Raw genomic sequence first — 22422 nt, forward strand, 5'->3', positions numbered from 1 at the left:
ATGTGTTAAACTGTTTTGTTTTATGACTTTGGACATTTTCGAGAAAAGAAAAAAGGAATCAACACTAAAAAGAAACTGATTTTAAAGACCTGTATCTGTTGACTGTGTCACTTTTATACATGAAATATAAGGTTGAGCAAATGAAGTACATTTCCTTTGCATGATGCGTAAAAACTGACAAGTATAGGCAACTACAAATCTCTCCCTTGTCCTTCGACTCTTTATGGAATGCTGTTCCAAAATGACTGTTGGCAAAATTCCCTGACCACAATCTTATGGTAGTGTCCCTGCTGATCCTCCCATGCGGTGGCTTGGATATATTTCTGTGCAGTAACCACGTTCTCAATGCTGTTGTTGTGAGTTTTCAGTTTGTAGTTGGTTCTCCAGCAGTGCACCCTTTTTTTGGCTGCATAATGGTATCAAAGCTGAGTTTATACATCCCAGACAGTTACAGCAGTTCTGCTGGTGTAGTTTCAGTCCACTGGTGCGTAACAAGGTCAGAGGTGTTTTCATTTGTTACATTTGCAATGGCATTTTATGATTTACAGGGGCTTTAAGATTCCCTTCAGTGGTACGGCGCTTGTAATATCTGGTGGCCCTTTCCATAGCTTTGTATGTCTGCGTCATACTGTTTTTTTACTCATGTATCCCTGAAGCGGAGTCCCTTCTGGAAAAATCCCAAATACAGATATGACATTTTTGGGGGGAAATAAGGGTCTCTGGGCTTATGTAGACTACATCTCATTTGAAGGATCTCTTTTGAGAAAACTGAGTGTTTTTTTTTTGTTTTTTTTCATATTTTTCCGAAACCTTTGACTCTTTCCAGGTTATAATAAACTAGACGACATTATCTTAAACATTTGGAATGTAGATTTATACTATACCATTAATGGCCAAGTGTATGTTGGCTTTGTTTTATTTTATTATTTTTTTTTATTATTATTATTGTAATTATTATTATTATTCACTTTTGATACTGTGAAAATCTTTCATGCAGAAAGATTAAAACATGACAATTTTGAGAAAAGAAACGTGTTGTGTTTGCTTTCTAACTTTATACTTTGGTATGAAAATGTAATATAAGAAAATGTGTTAATATAAGAAACCGCATGAATGGGAATGAGAAAATAAGATTTTTTATTATTATCATTATTTTTTTAAATCTGTCATTATGTACCTTCGTAAAACCGTGTGACCTAATGTTATGGTACATTGTCTTTGAGTACGATTGGCTGCTTTGGTCACGCTTCACTTTCATTGCTTTTGTTTGCTCTCAATGCAAATGCATAGTGACTGATCTGCACATTTCTTCTATCTACTAGTTTGTCTCACAGAAAGAAAGTCGTACAGGTTTGCAGCAACATCATGGTGATAAAAACAATATATATATATATATATATATATATATATATATATATATATATATATATATATATATATATATATATATATATATATATATATATATATATATATATTCTTTTACATTTTCAAAATACCTTGGTTCGTACCTTTTGGGTCTACGTAGTGTACGTAAGCTCTACGTCGCGCTTCCGTGGAACATTAGCAGCGTGACATGCTAGCTGGCTAGTGTATAAACAATGCTTGTTTTGGGTGTAATGTAACATTTATCTGTCTAATTATTGTACTAAATATCTTCGCTAAATTATAACCTTAAAGCTCATAACAGCGAGCATCATGGGAACGGAAAACCCACCCAAAAAGGTGAGTTTTAATAATAACGCACCTTGATAAGTAAATAGATTCGAGCAACAGGTTTAACCCCATTCACTGTATAAAAAATGTAAAAGATTTTTCTGTACAGGTTACCTGATGTGTAATGACGTTTTAGAATTTTATAAAGCGAATTAAAATGTCTCGAAAATAAATAGCTTTAGTGTAATTTATATAAAACAGTAAGAAGATAATATTTGGTTCTGAACTGCTACATAACTTCATGTGATGCTGTATGTATGACATGTATGCAGTTTGTATTATATGTAACACTTTGTGACTTATGTTATTGTCAGAGAAACTATTCAGAGAAGTCAGGATCAGAGGGCTCAGAAGATGATGACTGCCGTATGTTCCTGTTAAGATCAGAAAACAGCAGATGGTACGCAACTGCTACTAAGATTACAGCGATAAGTCATGCTTTTGCTGTTCTATGTCCTAGCATCCTAATGCCTTTGTTTATTTGATATGACTCTAAGCTCCAGAAGGTGATGCGTTTTCATGGGAAAGCACTCACAGAGGAGGAACAGAAAGATAGTGGCAGAGAGCAGAAAGATGAGGATGAGGGTCTGGGTCCCCGATCAAATGTCTGTCTGCTGGACCAGCACCAACATCTCCAGGAGAAAGCTGAAGGTCTTTACACCCTCCCCTGTGCTTCATTGCTTGTTTACGGTCTAATGCAGTGGGGTCTCAATCAGAGCGTCAATATAGGGAAATTAAGCAAACGCAATTCATTTTATGATTCTATAAGTTTCAATAAACTTAAACAACAACAACAAATATTTTTTGCTTTGAGAAAGAAATATGATTAACATCAAAGTTAACATCTTTATTGTATTTTTAGCATTCAATTAATTTTATTAATAATTTAAGTAATTCAATCATGTTGCAGCCACCATGTTTGTTAAGTCCACTTGGTTTAGAACCACTCTACAAATAGAGTTTGGAGAGAGTCATTTCAGTCTTTCTGTTGGGAGTTTTTAATTTTTGTAAATTGAGTATTTATAATGAGTTCTCTTTAAAAAAGCTTATCACATTATTAAAATGCTTTAGTTTGTCCAACCTCTGTGTGAAAATCAATGAGTCAAAATGAAATATAAACCTGGAAGTACATAAAGATCTAGTTTTTATAGAAATTATTATTATTAATTATTTTTATGTAAGTGATTCAAGTATTAAAGATTTTTGCACAAAGATTCTAGGCTACTAATCAAATAAGAAAACCAATAGTTTTTGTTGTTTTGTTTTGTAAATACAACATCAATTCTTAAGTAGTTTCATTTTGTCTTTTTTTTTTTTTTTCATTTGTTATTTATCCTAAAATCTTATTAATAATTGCAGCTCGAAAGGAGTCTACCAAGGAGAAACGGTTGAAAGAGGAAGAAAAGATTCTGGAGAGCGTGGCTGAAGGCAGAGGTAAGCGACGACAGAATAATTTACCAGATTAATCAATTTATTGGTTATAAGTACTTATCATCATAAAAAAAGCATATTGTAATATCTTTATTACCTCTAATGTCTGTGAAGGAAATAGCCAAAGGTATCACATATGAAGACCCAATAAAAACAAGGTGAGCTGCCTTTAACTTTCCATTGATTCATCTTTTTTTTGTGTGTGTGTGCAAATTATGACAACAGCAATTATCTTATTTTCTCTTCAGCTGGAATGCACCCTGTTACATTCTTTGCTAATGGCCTGCTCTCAACTTTAATGGTCTTTGCAGCAGTCCTGAAAGGACTGAAGACACATGTTCAGATTCAAGGAATACCAACCATGTGAGTTGCATGTGGGCTTCAGGTAATATTTAGCAATTATCATGCAATATCAGGAGGTTATGCATGTGTGTGTGTGTGTTATGTGTATGTGTGTATATATATATATATATATATATATATATATATATTTGTAGTTATAAAATGAGTTTTTGTTTTAGTCTCTCTGGCAGGGAGGGACATGATTGGCATTGCCTTTACTGGCTTGTTTTCACGCTGCCCATCATTAAGTTTTGTCTGGAGCAGGAGAAACGGCCACCCTTCTGTAAGAGAAAGGGACCATCATCTGTCCTTCTGTAAGCCCACATCCTGTGTCATCTGCCTGAAAAATGAGAAGCCCATTACCTGTATGTAACAAGTATTTCACCATATTTCATCATACAAATCATAAGCCAAGAGCCAGACAGGACAGACACCAGAGAGCAGCAGTATGGTCATTTATTTATTGCGTGTCTTTCTCTCCATCTGTAGAGGGAGCTGGCGAGACAGACACATAGTATCATTGAATCCTACTGGAAACTCTTCGAGGATGAAGGTGCTCCTCAGTTGCGCTGTGCTCTGTGTATTGGGGGCATGTCTGTCAAAGAACAGATGGAGGTGGTAAAACAGTGAGTCATATTGTTTAAAGAGTTTAAATATACACCTCATGACGTTTAAAGGGGGGGTGAAATGCCATTTCATGCATACTGAGTTTTTTACACTGTTAAAGAGTTGGATTCCCATGCTAAACATGGTTTGTCACAAGTTTCGGAAAGTTTTTTTCGAGTATGGCTCTGTGTGACGTTAGATGGAGCGGAATTCCTTATATGGGTCCTAAGGAACTTCTGCCGGAAGAGCGCGCGCTCCCGTATAGCAGCGCACTGAGAGGCTGAGCGAGAGCGTCGAGAAAAGTCACAAAAGGAGTGTGTTTTTGGTTGCCAGGGCAAGACAACCCTGCACAGATTACCAAAAGAGAAACAGCATTAAGGGACCAGTGGATGGAGTTTATTTTTCAGAGCATCAACGGAGTTGTGCAAGTGTTTTTGTTTGTTCCCTGCATTTCGGATTGCACATCGTTTATTTCTTAAGGATAATGCAGTCCCAACGAAAAAGGGTCATGATCGTGTGTTGGAACCACATGCGGTGAGTAAAACTGCTTCAAATATCTCAGTGTTGTTAACTTAGCTATCAGCGCGTAAGCACATCAAGTAAACAACATGCGATGTTGTCATCAAACTGCACTTTCCACATGTACAGCTTAAAAAAAAAAAAAAAAAAAAAACGACATAAAGTGGAACTTAGTCATTTTCCAAAACCGCTAAGCAAATATATAAGGTTTCAGTACATACCACATAAAGACGCCTTTGCTGATGCTGCTCTTGTTAAATTTCAGCCTCTGGATCTGTGTCACAGCTTCCACATGCTCTCAACTCAAAAGCCTACTGGCGCTCGTGATTCTTTAGCTCCGCCCACACGTCACGCCTCTAGGCGCTCGTGTTTTTCCGGGAAAAATCGGTACAGACTATTTTTCTCTTATAAATATAATAAAAATAAAGACTTTTTGGAGTTATGAAGGATGCAGTACTACTCTATAGGTACTCAAGATTAACAGGATATTGAGTGAAAACGAGCATTTAACCCCCCCTTTAAAGAGGAAAAGGTCAAAAAGATTGAGACATTGAAATGGCTTTTTTTGTGGATTGCTGGTTGCTTAAGAAATCCCTTATAAACCTGAGAATGACTGTGTGATTGTAGCAGAGTGCACATGACGGTGGCCACTCCAGGCAGACTGATGGACCTGCTGAACAAGAAGATGGTGAGTCTGGATATCTGCCGCTATCTGGCTCTGGACGAGGCTGATTGAATGATTGACATGGGTTTTGAGGAGGACATCAGGGCCATCTTCTCTTACTTTAAGGTACTTTTGTGCAAATCTCATGGTACTGTTTAGGTTATATAGCATTTAGTCAGTAAATATAGTCAAATGTTCCCCTCCCTTTTTCAGTGTTTTCTTAAATATTTAGTGGCTTTAGAACTCGAAAAAATAGTGTTTTAGAGGTATCGAATGTTTTTTTTTTTTTTTTTTCATAACCGGATTGCTTTTTTTTTCAGACAAACGCTGCTTTTCAGTGCCACAGTGCCCAAGAAGATCCAGAACTTTGCCAAAAGTAAAAGCTTTAGTGAAACCCATCACCATTAATGTGGGCAGAGCTGGAGCTGCAAGCTTGGATGTCATCCAGGTAAGACATTTAGATTCAGGCGAGGCACAGCATTATTCTTTCCTAGTGTTCCTTTCCATCCTTTTAGTTGTTCTGTAAACATTGCCAAGGTCAACTTTTGTTTTCTTTGTATTTTTTTGGAGTGTTGCGAAACACACACTACTGTTTTAAAAGTTTGGGGTCAGTAAGATTTCTTTTTTTTTTTTGAGGTATTAATACATTTTATTCATCAAAGATGCATTGATCAGGTTGTCCGCGGGGTTGTAAAAGGTAGTAAATGAAATTAGCCAAAATTAAGGGTATTAAAAAGTAATAAACATCATCTGACGAGGTATTACATTTTTGAGCTAAATATTTTTAGATACATTTTAAATTTGTGGTAAATTTCTAAAATCTAAAATTTAGTTCTAAAATTTGTGTGGATTTATTTATATGCTGAGAGAAGGACCTGAGAGATATCACGTGAGGTGTTCATTCGAGCGCACTGAAACATACTGGGTAACTGACTGGATTGCTGCCAAACGCAAGCTCGCTTCCATTCAGTCATCAAAACATGGGGAAATGCAAGTTTTCGGACCAATTTTCACAAAAGATCGCACATTTTCGTAATTGCCACGAAATACCCGCATAACCTGGGGTTAGAAGCGTCCCGTGATGTTTTGCAATGCATTCAGTCAAAGAAAGGCCTTGGTTGTTTCTTACCGTGTGTGGTGTATTTCTGTAAATGGCAACAGGGCCACTGGGAGGAGCCAGAGGAGCTTGATTTTATTTTATTTTTTTCACAGATTATCTGTCATATTATACTGTCAGGACATAATGACAGGTTTAACAAATATGTAAAAAATACATTTTTACAAAAGTTACCTACTGCAGCTTTAATAGGTTTCCCCCATTTATTAAACTAAAAGTTACAAAAGTTGTAAGAAAGTAAACACTTATAAAAAAAGATATTAAATGATCACTATTAGATGGCTGCAGAGACGTACATAGGCCATTTCCACTCACTAATATAGCCTATATATTTTTGTATTCATTAAATTATATTTAGACATTACGAATGACAGTAATAAAAGTACATTTGATCAGATGTAATATATTTATTACATCTGTAAGACGTCTGCTAAAACTCTGGGAATCATCTGCTGTGTACTGGAGCCACCTTCTGTTCCTGTGGCTCAAGTGGTAGAGCAAATGTATTATTTAGCCTACTGTTGCTTTTCGGTGATAGTAGCTATAATATTGTAAAATGTATTTAATTAAATGGAGGTTGGAGTAGACTAGCTTACCTGTTAAATATGCAGATTCATGGTTAATATCTCCAGTCTAGGCCACAAGCAGGCAGGCCATGGGGTCCTGCTCCACCTTTCAAATTGACTAAATATCTAGCTCAGTGGTTCTTAAACTTTTCACGGTGTACCCTCTTAGAAAATATTAGGCTTTCCAAGTAGAGCTGTAATCGGGCCTTAAAAGTAAGGCCCGACAGGACCCGAGCCCGACAAGTACATTTTGATTGACAGCTTTTTTAAAGCCCGAACCCGTTTACAGCCCGACATTATTCAAATGTGCGCACGCACACAGCTCTTTTGCCTTTTGTCAACAATGAGTAATTTATTCATGTTTTAACATAATTTACTCATAACTAACAAATAAGAAATAAAATAAGTCCTCTGTAACATCGTAACATCTCAGCATTCTAGACATAGGCTCATTTAACCTATAAATAGACCAACGCACCAATAAAAACGAGTCATTTAAAAAAAATTAAATTAAGATAAATTTTAAATTAAGATGGGTATTTGGCAATAACGAAATTTAAGATAAAGGCTCTGTCAGGGTTCTGTCACTTCAGTCTAGTGGTTTTCATGTTTTGTGACAGAGCCCTGATACTCTCCTCCTGTCAATGTTTTCATGTGAGTGCGCGGCTTCGAGACCGCTCGAGCTGTGCGCTCTTGTCTGCGTGTCCTGTTTCATGTTGGAGCGTGGTGTTCGGATCCCGGCACTCATGTCTTGCTGAGTTTCGGTTTCGTGTCGGGGACCGAACACTCGCGCTCCATGTTCTGTTTTATTGTGGCATTGTTGCACACAGCTCGAGTTATCGGCTGTGTGCTTGTTATATTTTGTCTTGTGCTGTCGCACGCAGCTTAGTTTTTACTGGCTGCGTGCTGTCTTGTGTGAACACGCGGGTTATGAGCTTGCTCATTAGCTGCGTGTTTGTGTGAACGCGCGGTGTATGAGCTTGCTCATTAGCTGCGTGTTTGTGTCCAATTCAAGCACATGGCTTGCGATTGGTTTGCTGGCCATGTGCTTGTGTTTTTTGTTTTGTGTGAGCACATGGCTTTTGTCTTAGTTCCTACGTGCCATGTGCTCTCGTCAATTGTCTTGACCCCACCCATCTTGTTACCTGATTATTGATGTAATTTTCCCCACATGTGTTCCTTCGTTACCCTCCTTATTAGCTCCCTTTTTATTGCCCTTGTGTTTGCAGTCTGGTGGCTAGTTCGTCGTCTAATATTTGTCTGTGTATGCCTTGCCTTGCCTTGCCTTGCCCTGCCTTGCCAGTCAGGTTTGTCTGTTCTCCCCCACGGGGTAGTTTTTGTTTGTTTGTTTTATTTTTATTGCTATTAAAGAGCCCTTCTCTCTGCATCCTTGAGTCCTCGCCTCATCCCTCTACCCAAACCCTGACAGTACGAACTAGCCAGTATGAGGACTCAGCGGAGGAAGGGTTTGCACTGTCCACCAGCCTCCACTCTTTCCAGCCCCCATTATCAGCGCATGCTCCAGTTTAAGACTTTGATCTCTCTTCATCAACAAGGTACTGGTGTGAGGGATTTTGCCCTGGAGTTCAGTGGGACTGCAGAGGGATTGGAGGTTAATGATGCGGCCCTCAAGGACCTCTTCAATTACGCCCTTGATGAGCCTCTCAGCTGGTGGAGAATGAGGGGGCTGGACCACCTGTCGTTTGGGGAATTTGTGGAGTTTGTGGCACGTTCCCCAGCTAAGGAGGCTGCAGTGCTGCCTGTGGTCCCCGTCAAAGCTGCAGATCCACCTGTGGTGGATGAAGGAGCTGCAGCACCCCCTGAGGTGACTTGCGACACTGCAGAACCCCTAGAGGTGGCCGAAGAGACTGCAGCACCTCCCTCTCGTAGACGGAAGAGGGGTAAGAAGAGGAATGGCTCTACCCCGCCACTGCCAGAGGAGCCTGATGAGGCTGCAGCGCCCCCAGGGGAGCCTGATGAGGCTGCAGCGCCCCCAGAGGAGCCTGATGAGGCTGCAGCGCCCCCAGAGGAGCCTGATGAGGCTGCAGCGCCCCCCTCTCAGAGACGGAGGAGGAGGAGAAGAAAGGCTTCCTCCATCCCACATGGCCTGGAGGCCATTCAGGAGCCCACTGCTGGCCTGGAGGCCATCCCAGTCATGCCCAAGCTCCTTGCCCTGCCGGCGCCCCCCAAGCTCCTTGCCCTGCCGGCGCCGCCCAGTCTCCTTGCCCTGCCGGCGCCGCCCAGTCTCCTTGCCCTGCCGGCGCCGCCCAGTCTCCTTGCCCTGCCGGCGCCGCCCAGTCTCCTTGCCCTGCCGGCGCCGCCCAGTCTTCTTGCCCTGATGCCGGCTCTGTCTAAGCTCCTTGCCCTGATGCCGGCTCTGTCTAAGCTCCCTGCCCTGATGCCAGCTCTACCCCTGAGGAGTGCCTTGCCGGCTTTGCCCTCCCTATCCGTCGGGGTCCCTGTTTGGCTGGAGGCCTCCTGGTCTCTCCCTCTGGTTCCGCCCTGGTGGTCTGCCGGGTGGTCTGCCGGGGTTCCTGTTTGGCCGGATCCTCGCTGGTTCGTTCCTCCGGATCTGCCCTGGTGGTCTGCCGGGGTTCCTGTTTGGCCAGATCCTCGCTGGTTCGTCCCTCCGGCTCCGCCCTGGTGGTCTGCCGGGGTTCCTGTTTGGCCGGATCCTCGCTGGTTCGTTCCTCCGGATCTGCCCTGGTGGTCTGCCGGGGTTCCTGTTTGGCCAGATCCTCGCTGGTTCGTCCCTCCGGCTCCGCCCTGGTGGTCTGCCGGGGTTCCTGTTTGGCCGGATCCTCGCTGGTCCGTCCCTCCGGCTCCGCCCTGGTGGTGTGCCGGGGTTCCGGTTTGGCCGGATCCTCACTGGTTCGTCCCTCCGGCTCCGCCCTGGTGGTCTGCCGGGGTTCCTGTTTGGCCGGATCCTCGCTGGTTCGTCCCTCCGGCTCCTCCCTGGTGGTCTGTCGGGGTTTCTGTTAGGCCAGATCCTCACTTGCTCATCTTTCCGGCTCCACCCTGGTCCACTGCTGGGACTCCTGGACTGCCTGAGCCTCCTTGGCTCAGCCCTCCCGCCCCTCCCTGGTCCCTTTAATAACTGCTTGGGTTTTCATATTGCTTGACTGGGCTCCCTTCCCTCCCTCCCTCCCTCCCTCCCCTCCCTCCCGTATTTTGTCTGTATTTTGATTTCCATGTCTTGTGTTCTGTTGTGTACCGGGTTTGTGTTGCCATGCCTGTGCTGTCTCGTGCCTGTCTTGTTTTTGGGTGTTCTTCGTTAGGGACGCCAGGTGGCGTCCCTTTTGAGGGGGGCTAGTGTCAGGGTTCTGTCACTTCAGTCTAGTGGTTTTCATGTTTTGTGACAGAGCCCTGATACTCTCCTCCTGTCAATGTTTTCATGTGAGTGCGCGGCTTCGAGACCGCTCGAGCTGTGCGCTCTTGTCTGCGTGTCCTGTTTCATGTTGGAGCGTGGTGTTCGGATCCCGGCACTCATGTCTTGCTGAGTTTCGGTTTCGTGTCGGGGACCGAACACTCGCGCTCCATGTTCTGTTTTATTGTGGCATTGTTGCACACAGCTCGAGTTATCGGCTGTGTGCTTGTTATATTTTGTCTTGTGCTGTCGCACGCAGCTTAGTTTTTACTGGCTGCGTGCTGTCTTGTGTGAACACGCGGGTTATGAGCTTGCTCATTAGCTGCGTGTTTGTGTGAACGCGCGGTGTATGAGCTTGCTCATTAGCTGCGTGTTTGTGTCCAATTCAAGCACATGGCTTGCGATTGGTTTGCTGGCCATGTGCTTGTGTTTTTTGTTTTGTGTGAGCACATGGCTTTTGTCTTAGTTCCTACGTGCCATGTGCTCTCGTCAATTGTCTTGACCCCACCCATCTTGTTACCTGATTATTGATGTAATTTTCCCCACATGTGTTCCTTCGTTACCCTCCTTATTAGCTCCCTATTTATTGCCCTTGTGTTTGCAGTCTGGTTGCAAGTTCGTCGTCTAATATTTGTCTGTGTATGCCTTGCCTTGCCTTGCCTTGCCTTGCCTTGCCAGTCAGGTTTGTCTGTTCTCCCCCACGGGGTAGTTTTTGTTTGTTTGTTTTATTTTTATTGCTATTAAAGAGCCCTTCTCTCTGCATCTTTGAGTCCTCGCCTCATCCCTCTACCCAAACCCTGACAGGCTCCTCCTCCTCCTCAAACCCGAGCCCGGCCCGAGCCCGCATAAGATGATATAAATTAAGCCCGAACCCGTCGGGTCCCGACGGGTCCCGTCGGGTTCAGTCAAAGACCGTCAGCTCTATTTCCAAGTACCACCATTGTGATTAACATTGACATGGCTTGTGGTGGGCGTAGTGTTATAGACTCATTGTGATGCTTAATCTGAAGGTTTAGCATGGCTCTGATAAAGATAAAAACAAACATAAATTATAGAGATTTTGTTTAAATGATTTTATTGCATGTTTAATTGTATCCTGAGTACCACCAATAGTGAGTCACAGCTGGAGAACCAATGATCTAACTTTGAAAAAGCAGTCCTGACATATCTATCACTGTCAAATATAGCCCAACACTTGGCTCATGTTTTACTTTAGGTTAATAATGCTATAATTATAGGCTAAGGTTGTCTAATAAAGCAATAAGCCCTGTGAAGCCGTGTTTTCTGCGAAGCCATTTTGACATCTTGATTAATCCCTCTGCTTTACTTAAATGTATCAGCTTAATTTATTTTAATAACACATGTGCTTACTTCATGGCCACCTCTTTTTTAGATTTCTCACACATCAGACTTCCTGACTAATGATCTATGAAAAAGATGTCTCCTTCCTCCTCTGTCTTTATTTCTATTCTTATCTCTGGGCCAGTTTTTGAGTCCAGTGTTGATGTTAAGATGTAATGACCTCGTTACATTGTGATGCAATATGTTATTCCATTTGGAAAGATATTTAATTTATGCCACTACAGTTGCAGCTTAAAGTCGCGCTGGTATTAAAAAATATTTTTAAGGTATTAAAAAGGTAGTAAAAGGTATTAAATTTAACTTAAGAGGTTCTGTATATACCCTGTTAATTCAAATTCAAATAAAACGCTGTGGTATAGACATTTATTATTTTACAAAAGATTTATATTTCAAACACGTGCTGTTCTTTGTTTCAACTTTTTATTAAATAAAAATCCTAAAAAGATAAATCCCGGTTTCCATAAAAATATAAAGCAGCACAACTGTTTTAAATAAATTACGTGTTATTTTGCTTAGTTCAAATCATGGGAGAATCGCGATCTCTGTTTGAAACAAACAAAACAAAAAAAAATCCAGAAGTGAAAACTATATTTTGATCAAATAAATTCTGCCTTTTTTACAGGACAGTGTTTATTTTTTACAATATAAGATGTATATATTTGAATGTGCTAAAATAAATATTTTTAATAATGCTTGTTGTGGGCGTGGCTTGTGCGTGTGGTTTAGGGCGGGGTCAGATTTTCCTTTTTTTGTCTCTAGCTGATCACATGCCTGATATATATACATCCTGTCACTTTTAGGAAGTGGACTATGTTAAAGAGGAGGCCAAAATGGTTTATCTCCTGGGGTGTCTCCAGAAGACCCCACCGCCAGTACGTAGCTTCTTGCTCTTCTTAAAAAATAAATTCTGAGAACCCTACATAATCATAATTCGAACAATCATCCTCCCCGTGTTGTTTTTTAGGTATTAATATTCGCTAAGAAAAAAGCAGATGTAGATGCCATACACAAGTATCTTCTGCTGAAAGGTGTTGAGATGGGGGCTATTCACGGAGGCAAAGGTTTGACATCATCCACCTCAATCTGCTTGTAGCACAAACACCATCAATCAGCTTTATGAATGCCATTTCCTGCAGCTACAAGTGCTCTCCACCGGGTGTCAGCTTCTGCTGTGGTCTGGCTCCTATTATAGCACTGTGTGATGAGGGTGCTAAACGTGTTCAAACTATGTCCGAAGATTGTCACCAGCAGCTAAGTGTATGTGGCTTCACTTGACCATGATCATGCACTAACTACTGCTGTTTGTTTTACCTTAAATATATAATCATTATGAATGTGACTGTTTAGCACAAAGGTAAACAGGACTATACAGTTCAACCACACGCTCTCAATAAACTGTGTGTTATTTTTGAATTATGACTTGCCAGAGGAGATTGAGAACTATGGTACGTTTTTTAGATGATTGGTTTTTGGCCTTATTGGTTTGTATACACTACCGTTCAAATGTTTGAGGTCAGTAAGATGTATGTATTTATTTACACACAAAAGTGCCTTTATAATGCTACAGAAGAGTCTTCTGCTTTAAATAAACGCTGTTGTTTTGAGCTTTCTATTCATCAAAAATATTAAGGGACACCACTGTTTTCAGCATTTATGGGATATGGCAAATTACAATCATTTTTTTTCTGATGGATCATGTCACACTGAAGACTGGAGTAATGATGCTGAAAATTCAGATTTGCCATCACAGGAATAAAGTTATATTTGAAATTAAATTACAATAGAGTTCGCTGTTAGGGCTGTGGATTTAAAACCAATTTCTCAAATCAAATTGGTGTGATTTAGGATTAATTAATTAAATGACTGCTGGACCATCTGAGTTTATTTTGAGCAACAATAGTACAAGCACTTCTTTTAGGCCAAACATTTGACAGAAGTTTATACAACCACTAAACCAACTTTGAAACCAACTTGATAGGAAAAGTGAAGTAAGTTCTAAGATAAACTCCTGCATAATTTAACTGCAGCTGCCAGATGTTTGTAACGCATGCATGTCATTTTTATTTCACAGTCCATAGAATAGGCAGAACTGGTAGATCTGGAAAGACTGGAGTTGCCACAACATTTATCTACAAAGGATGTGGTGTTTCTTTTTTTTTTTATGTATAGATTTATCTTTGGTGTTTGTCTTTCCGTTTTCGTTTCTTGTCATCGTTAACTATCACACACAACACAATGATTTGTTTATTCAGAGAATATTGAGAAAATTGAGCATCAAAATCCTTTTTTTCAGATGAGTCTGTACAAATGGATCTGAAAGCTTTGTTGATTGAAGCCAAGCAGAAGGTTCCTCCTGTGCTGCAGGTTCTCTAGACGCGAGATGAGATGGTGCTGGATATTGGAGGTACACATTATGTACTTATTGCTGAAACAAGCTTATGTAGCTGGTTGAGCACATGCCCAAAATGATTGCAACATTACTGCACAAGAGACTTCGCAGTGCTCAAAAGTATAAGATATTTACCTCTTATTTTTCCATCCTAGGAGAGAGAGTCTCTGGATCAAAGGATCACAGACTGTCCCAAACTGGAGGCCATGCAGACAGAACAGGACACCAAAATCGGCCGCAAGGACTATCTGGCCAACAGCTCCATGGATTTTCAATGCTGTTTGTTACTTTGCCGTCAAATCTTTCTTGAGAGAGGCTCTTCGGTCTTAAATCATTCTGTACAAAGTCGTGGCCTAATGGTTAAAGAGTCGGACTCGCAATCGAAGGGTTGTGAGTTTGAGTCTCGGGCCGGCAGGAATTTTAGGTGGGAGAGTGCATGTACAGCGCTCTCTCTACCCTCAATACCACGACTGAGGTGCCCTTGAGCAAGGCACCGAACCCCCAACAGCTCCCCGGGCGCCGCAGCATAAGTGGCTTCTCACTGCTCCGTGTGTGTGTTCACGATGTGTGTGTGTTCACTGCTGTGTGTGTGCACTTTGGATGGGTTAAAAGCAGAGCACGAATTCCTAGTATGGGTCACCATACTTGGCTGTATGTCACGTCACTTACTCACTTACTCAAAATGTATCATTCTTGGAATTGTACATTTGTTTATTCATTTCAGTCAAACTATTTCTTGTATTAATGCAGTCAAAAAGCCTTGTGTAAGAAAAAATATGAAAAAGTTAGCTTTTCCTTGTTCTGAGTTCTCAGTAGGTTTTGCTGCATAATAACATTGTCATATATTATTGTAACAGCTGAATTGTTAGGTGTTTGTCTGAAACCCACTCAGGGATGTTTTTGACAGTTAATTGGTTTTGTTTTTTTGCCGCACATCCAGTGTAAATAAATGATGACCGGCTTATGCCACCCTCTTTATTTTATAATGCAAACTGCAATAAAATTCTTCTCTGACATTGTCCTGTTTACAACCAAGTTTGGATGATTATTAATAAAAGAACACGTCAAGGTAAAGTTTTCAACTTTGGAGGAAATAAGTGGTGACCATTTTTAGCCGCCTGTTGGTGAATGACGTGGTCCCTTAACCTCACAGAAGCACTTGCTTAATATCAAGTTTAGCATCATACATCGTTTCTCTCTCTCTCTCTCTCTCTCTTTTGTCACCTTCTGTAGAAAATAGAGGAACTGGCGCACTTGGAGGCAAACAAGCACAATGGATGTAATCTCTAAAGAGGGTCTGCTCTTTTTGCAGGGGGTCAAGTTTGGGAAGGTGAGGTTGTTTACCGAAAACTTAAAAAATCATTTTACAAAATTCAAGAGTACTAATGCTATTTGATGCGCTAGTTTTTATTCTTTTTATATTACTTCTATTAATGGTATATTATATTCTGTTTCTTGCTCATCTAGCTGAGTTTATTAGCTAGTTCAGGTCATGAGATCAGATTGTGCGGGAATAAAAGTCAGTTAATTAAAATGTCAGACATATATTTGAAGGATATTAGATTTAAATTAATCTGAGATGTAAAGATTAAAGTTCACCATCTGAGGCAAAATCTTACATTTCTCTTCCCTGCACGACTTTCTTTAAGATAAAGTTAAGAGTTTTTTTATTTATTTTTTTGGTCCATAGCTAATGATCTCCAGTGTTGTTTAGTTATTAACATTCTACAAAGTCTTATCATTTGTGTTCCACAGAAGAAAAAAGTCATACAGATTTAGAACAACATGAGCCTGACTGAATTTTCATATGAACTATCCCTGTAATGTAGTTTAAGTATGAAGTAATGATATTTTGGTTGGAAAAAGTTGGGATGTACCATTGATAATCACAGTTATAACAGCCTTAAAACATCCCTTTAAATATTTACAACAAGCCCAGCTGTACATTATTACTAGAGAAGGGAAACGGCAGCTGGTTAACCACCTGAGGTGCTTCCATCTTCATGGTAGCGTTTAATGGCCATGAATCATGCATGGGAGATAAAACGAAGAACCGTTTCAGAACTTCTGCTCCCTCTGGCGTGTTCTCCCAAATATCTAACCGGTCTTAATGGAGGAGTATTGAACCAGAGAGTTTGATGTTAAACCCTTCCGAGTTATGTGCCGAAATAATTCATTTTCTTCAGTCTGTCGTAGCCTCAATTAAAACTAACATCTCCCCTTGTTCCTGCAGAAGATCTGGCGGAAATCCTGGCTGATTCTGTTCGAGCCCAGTCCTGCAGGTATCGGCCGGATGGAGCTGTATGACATGCGTGATAGAGGGGGACTGACGGGGTCCGCCATCCCGAGGCCTTCAGGGCTCAGGAAGATGGACAAACGGGTGATCCGCCTGACAGACTGTCTGAGCATCACTCCAGCCCCAGGAGAAAGCTGTCCCACAGGTTGCTCTGCCTTCTTTTTAAACACCATCTCATCCACCTACACCATCGCTGCCCCCTCCCAGGAGGACTGGATAAATGTTCTGTGCCAGGTAGCATTTCAGGTAAGGTCAAGTCAAACAAGCCAAGGCTTTATTTACAATTCGCTTTATACAGTAATAAACAGGGAAATAACACAATCGGTGATGCACACGTCATCAAATATAAGACTTCTGCTCACTTTTACAAAGCCAATAATGTCATCATTCTGATTTATTAAGTCTTGAGTTTTTTTTCTCACCCTGTGGTGTAAGTACAGTCAAATCATTAATATCACTGAATATTTAGTCTCTTTTATACCCCAACTAAGCAATCCAAAGGTGGATTATGGATACGGGCAAACCCATATTTGACTTTTATTTGAATCAACTTGCATTGCATTCAAGGAAGACATTTAATCAATTCATGCATTCCTTGGGAATCGGATTGATGACCTCGGCATTGCTAGGACTTTATTCTACCCTTTGAGCTACATGTGTCAAAGTCAAAGTGAAATTGAAAAACAAAAAAAACTATGCCAGGTAATACCAAGATTGTTTAATCAGAAATATGGATGATAGTGTTCAATTCTGCCAAGACGTTGGATCCAGACTCTTTTCCAGATCCCATCAGTCCATTTTAATCCATTCTGATATCCAAAGGCAAGTTTGTCTGATACCATAAACTAGTTAACACTACATTTTGTCTCATATTCAATTTGCAAGACCAGAAACCAAAAGAAAAAGGATTGGGGAAACAAGTTTATTAAATAATATTTGTTGCATCTCTCTCGTAACATAAAGCAAGTCATAATGAAGGACATTTTCCCACTACTAAAGTAACTAAAGTCAACATATTTATGAAGTTAAGGTACAGCTTTCACACAACTGCTAAACCATCACAGAGGAAGTGTTGATAACCGCACCTTTGAGTATGTGATTGCACAAAAGTTTTCTTAAACTTTTTTTTTTGCAAAGAATGATATGATAAAAAAAAGAGGAATTACTAATGTACTTATCCACTTTCTGATATTTTTAGAAGACCAAAAGAACCGAAGATACCATTAAAGATAAATGTACGACACCGGCTGACAATGACCTCTACTCCACCTGGGGAGCAGGTGAGAATGGGCTCAAATACTCTTCTCTAGCAGCAAAGCTGATGCAGAACTACAGTGACGATTATCTGCTGTTAACCTAGGTGTTACCAAACTGTCTGTTGCAGTTGAGCAAGAGGGCGTGTCTTAATAGTGCAGATGAACATTTCCATTACTCAGTGTTTTTATTGAGGTCAGACATGCGTGGCCTTTTATCTACATAGATCGAAAAAAAATAAGAGCACAAAATGGTCACTCTCAAACATATTATTTGATAATCAGTCGATTGTCATGAATTAAAACAATTTAGTTAAAATCTTCACAAAAATGGCATGTCTATCTATCTATCTATATATCTACATATATCTATATATATATTGAAAGCTGTTAGTATACAATTAAGAAAATAAATAGGATTGTTTCTCAATTTAAATACCTGTTTCATATTGATTAAATTTATAGTGTTTAGATTCAAGTTTGTGTTCAGTTTAAGTTTTTGTATTTTTTTCTTATTGTTGGTTTCCTGTACACATACAGACGGATATCTTTGGTATTGCAGAATATTTTATGGTTTGCTTTTTCAGCTTCTGTATTTTAATCTTATTTAGAAGAAATTGGTTTGAGGGTTTATCATCTTCCTCATAGAAAAGTTTTAGGTAACGCATACTTCATTTTTAATTTTCTTAGTATTACAATGCTCACCCAGTAGTGTCAAATAACAGATGCTTTTTTGCAAAGTTACTTTTTTTTTGGGTAAATGATTAGCCGTTGAGTTTTAGAGAAACCGTTCATTCTCAAGCTGATTTGTAACACAGATAACGGTAATGCTTTGGAACACAAAGTAACTTGGGAAATTCCCGTTTAAACTCATTCCGGTCGGTCACTGTGAAAGAACACAATTTTGTTCTTATCTGAAACATGTTTTTGAGCCACACAGATGTACTGTTGTGAGGCAATAAATGCAAGCGTGCATAAAAGTTTTCAAGGTTTTAGGAACTAAGGTCCCTTTGTACATTTAGTACAGTTACAGCACTGCACTAGTAGATACACAGTTGTTAGTAGTTTTATTTGTAATAAATTCAGAAAAGTCTTTATAGAGTTGAAAGACTTCTGTATTCATACATATATGAATATGTATGTGGTAATATGTAACTAGAATCAAACTTGGACTGCAGATTAAAAAAAAAAAACTTTATAATTGCTGAAGTAGTTGGTTTACTAGGCTGATTGTTATAAACTTTTTAGTTTGTCTATAAAAAAATACTTTCTCAGTTCAAATGTATATTTCATGTCTATGTACTGTGCTTATTTATTTAGTAAGTAGTATACTATGTAAGTAGTAAAAAGTAGTTTAGTCTTTTCAACCCCTTTTGGATATACTGATGCAAGAAATGTGAAGATGATTTGGAGGAAATTAGGTATACAGCCTTATTTATTTATTTATTTACATTTTGAATATTGAAAAATCAAGATTGTTTCTAGATCAACCTTTCATTTATTCTGTTTCACTGCTCCGTAATTTTTGGCAACTGCTGTAAAATACATTTAGTTCTGTCTTCATGTTAAATTCAAGAGGTCTGACCTCAGAGATTGAGGGGTTTTGTGAAGAGATGTTTTTATGAATTCCACCCCACAGGCCAGTTCCAGGTGACAGTCCAGAGCACAGATGCGTCTCAAAGGTGCAAGATGTCTGGGTCATACCTGCTGTCTTCTGAGAAAGAGGCTATTTGTCTGCTGGACCTTAAGACTGGACAGGCCATCTACCACTGGCCCTACAGGCTCCTCAGGAGGTTTGGCCAAGTCAAGGTGCCTCATGAGAAAAAAAAAATCTGAATCATCATGTTTGCTCATATAAACTATTTACTGTAAAACTATACACTACTGTTCAAAAGTTTGGGATAGATTTATTTTTATGTTATGATGACCAAAGCTGCATGCGATTAGCTGAAAAATATAGTAATCTAAATATTACGAATGTTTTAAAATGTAAATGTATTCCTGTGATGGCAAAGCTGAATTTTCAGCAGCAATTTCTACAGTTTTTAGTGTCACATGATCTTTCAGAAATCATTCTAATATGCAGATTTGCTGCTTAAGAAACATTTATTGTTATTAGTAGTAGTAGAAGTAATACTAGAAGTACTATCAGTGTTGAAAATAGTCGTGCTGCTTTTGTGGAAACGGTAAATAATTTTTCAAGGATTTTTTTGATGAATGGAAACTGAAAATTTTTGTAACAGTTCAAATGTATTTACTGTTTCTTTTGATCAGTTAAATATGGCCTTCCTGAATAAAAGTATTCATTTAAAAAAATAATAATAATAATTCTCACTGACCACAAATGTTTGAATGGTAGTGTTTGTGATGAAATAGCATGTGTCTTTTTAAACATTAGTTCACATTTGCTTTATTGATTCAATATTTATTGTTTTTTTTCAGGGGGGAATAATGATTGAGGCAGGTCATCGCTGTAACACTGGGGAGGGTCAGTTCATTTTCTTGTCAAAACAGGGGGCGCAAATAAAAAGGGCCATTGAAGAGGCCATCATGCACCAGAGTGTCCAAGAACTGCTGGCACAAGCCACCGCTCTTCCGCAAGAGACCGCCCCCAAGCCCCCCTCGCCTAGAAGCAAACCACGGGGCAGGCCCAAGGTAAAAAATATTCCTCCGATCAATGTGAATCAAGATCCACCATCCATACCACAAGCCATTCCACCCCCACCACCTTTACCAAAACCCAAAATACAGGGTAGGGACAAAACGAAGATCAGTAAGCAACCTCAAGGCAACAAGAATCAGGAAAGACCTTGCCCACCTATACTTAAAAAACCCGGGCAGCCAATACACAAGATCATTGGAGGTGTTCTCACCCTCCAGAATGTCCAAAAGGGATCATCCACTCCTCCTCAACAAGCCCCACCACTACCGCCCCCCTTGCCTAAAACCAAACCACAGGACAGGCCTAAAGTGAAAAAGCTTCCTCCAATCAATACAAATCAAGATAGACCCTGCCCAACAGTACCACGCAGATTCATCTCCTTACCAGATCCACCACCTTGCGTCAAAAGCCCAGTAAGTAGCTCGGATGAAGTTTTGTATTCGGCAGTTTTTCATCAACCAAAGCCAAGATCAAAAATTGATCTCCCAAAAGTTCCAACCCCTCCCAGTCTACCACCAAACACGGATACAGATGTAACCGCGGATGAAGAGAAGGAATGGAAATTACCACAAGAACCCTCTGAGGACAAAAATGAAGAAGCTCCCTACACTAACTGGACAGAGAAGAGCACTGGCGAGCAGGATCAACCAGATATTCGGGACCTTTATAGCACAGTGAATTTTGCAGCTAAACGTAAGAACAGACAGACTGAGGACAGTGATGATCAAGAGCAGCCTAACACTGAACAACAAGCTCCTGTTATCACTTCCAGTGAAATCCCTGTCGACTTCAAAGAGACCCTTTCTGGCATTCTGTTTAAAGATCTGTCTAAAATTCCACCCCCATTTCCGCCCAGGTCACGTGGGGGAAGCAGAGAACAGTTAGATCGACTAGATGAGCAGATGACTGATTGAGGTTTTTATTGTCTACAGCTGAGGTCAGTGTCATTGCTAGCCTGATTATTGTGAGTGATATGTGTTAAAGTGTGCGATAAGTCTTAACATGAAACTTATACTAATAATATGCAGAATATGTAGGTCTACTGAGATGGTTAAATATAAGGACAATTATATGTTATTATGTTATTATATTTGAATGTAAATGATCTTTATTGAAAATGTTTTGTAAGATATATTGTATAAGTGTGTATATTTGTGTATAAGTTGTTTAAAATGGTTTGTTTTTTAATAATCAACAAATTATTTAATGTAAAGGAATAGTTAACCCCAAAAGGTGATGGTCCCAACAAAGTTGAATAGGGTTTTATTTATGTTTTATTGTTATTTCTTTCCTTTTTTATTTTTCTTTTTTCCCACACAGGGGACCAGCAACTGTTTGGTTACCCACATTTTCCAAAATGTCATAGTTTATGTAAAAAAAAAAAAAAAAAAAAAAAGTAATACAGGTTTGCCACATTTTCCAAAATGTTTGTTAAAAAAAAATAAAAAATTAATAATATTAATACATGTTTCGAACTTCAGGCTGAGTAAATGATTATGAAATATTTTTTTATTTTTAGGTGAAATATTCCTTTCATTTGTTTTATCCAGTGCAATCCGATTTGAAGCTCTTTCCTGCCTCCAAACCCTGACTACAGCACGAGCCAATAGAATTTGATTGCAGACCCTGAATGAGCATTTCATTGGTTAGAATACTTAACGAACTTTTGTCTATGGTGATCTGCTGACCAAATGAAAGACAGTCATACGAGCCAGTCTAGTACAAAACAAATGAAGTATTGTAACTCATTAGACTATTATTCATTTTAATGTTCAACAAAATTCATACTTCCATACCATTCAAAATGGAGGGAAAATGTATGAATTTGTCTTGTTTTTATTTGTGATGTAAACACGTTTCAACCCTGAGCGACTCTTTTGAGCGAATCAGTTTAGTGAATGATTTAAATGACTCGTCCAGCTCACAAAATGCGCGTTCTTTGTCGCCACCTTTCGTAACTATGCAACTTAAAGAAAAAAGAAAAAACTTGTCCGGAAAAATAATTTTTCAGGTAAACGGTTTCAAAAGATAGTAGTGATGATAGTGAAATATGATACCTTTGGTATGAAAAAAAAAAATCCGTGCTGTTCACTTAATTGTTATAAAGTACGTATGAATTGAAACTATTCGAA

At 39.6% G+C, this 22422-nt stretch overlaps 2 protein-coding genes across 5 annotated transcripts; both read left to right on the top strand.

Moving 5' to 3' along the window:
• Positions 1 to 1530: 1530 nt before the first annotated feature.
• On the top strand, positions 1531 to 4115 carry ddx41 (DEAD (Asp-Glu-Ala-Asp) box polypeptide 41). Its single transcript, XM_052574633.1, is given in 8 exon segments — positions 1531 to 1725; positions 2031 to 2076; positions 2079 to 2116; positions 2214 to 2367; positions 3076 to 3150; positions 3459 to 3510; positions 3669 to 3854; positions 3979 to 4115. Coding segments are annotated over 7 exon segments (531 nt in total). The 5' UTR covers positions 1531 to 1698; the 3' UTR covers positions 3808 to 3854; positions 3979 to 4115.
• Positions 4116 to 5247: 1132 nt separating this feature from the next.
• Positions 5248 to 22313, top strand: LOC127971549 (docking protein 3). 4 transcript variants are annotated; one of them, XM_052574627.1, is made up of 11 exons: positions 5248 to 5404; positions 5599 to 5726; positions 12491 to 12562; positions 12655 to 12751; positions 12827 to 12947; positions 13762 to 14094; positions 14235 to 15409; positions 16313 to 16621; positions 17574 to 17655; positions 19268 to 19437; positions 20071 to 22313. In XM_052574627.1, the coding sequence occupies exons 7-11, from the start codon at positions 15353 to 15355 to the stop codon at positions 21202 to 21204; spliced, it is 1752 nt and encodes a 583-aa protein (XP_052430587.1). In that variant the 5' UTR covers positions 5248 to 5404; positions 5599 to 5726; positions 12491 to 12562; positions 12655 to 12751; positions 12827 to 12947; positions 13762 to 14094; positions 14235 to 15352; the 3' UTR covers positions 21205 to 22313. The 4 variants fall into 4 exon arrangements, with proteins under 4 accessions (XP_052430587.1, XP_052430590.1, XP_052430589.1 ...); XM_052574630.1 differs by having other exon boundaries at positions 13984 to 14094; XM_052574629.1 differs by lacking the exon at positions 12827 to 12947 and having other exon boundaries at positions 13984 to 14094.
• The last annotated feature ends 109 nt before the right edge of the window (positions 22314 to 22422 follow it).

The sequence above is a fragment of the Carassius gibelio genome, chromosome B14, assembly GCF_023724105.1.
Source record: "Carassius gibelio isolate Cgi1373 ecotype wild population from Czech Republic chromosome B14, carGib1.2-hapl.c, whole genome shotgun sequence".
Lineage (NCBI taxonomy): Eukaryota > Metazoa > Chordata > Actinopteri > Cypriniformes > Cyprinidae > Carassius > Carassius gibelio.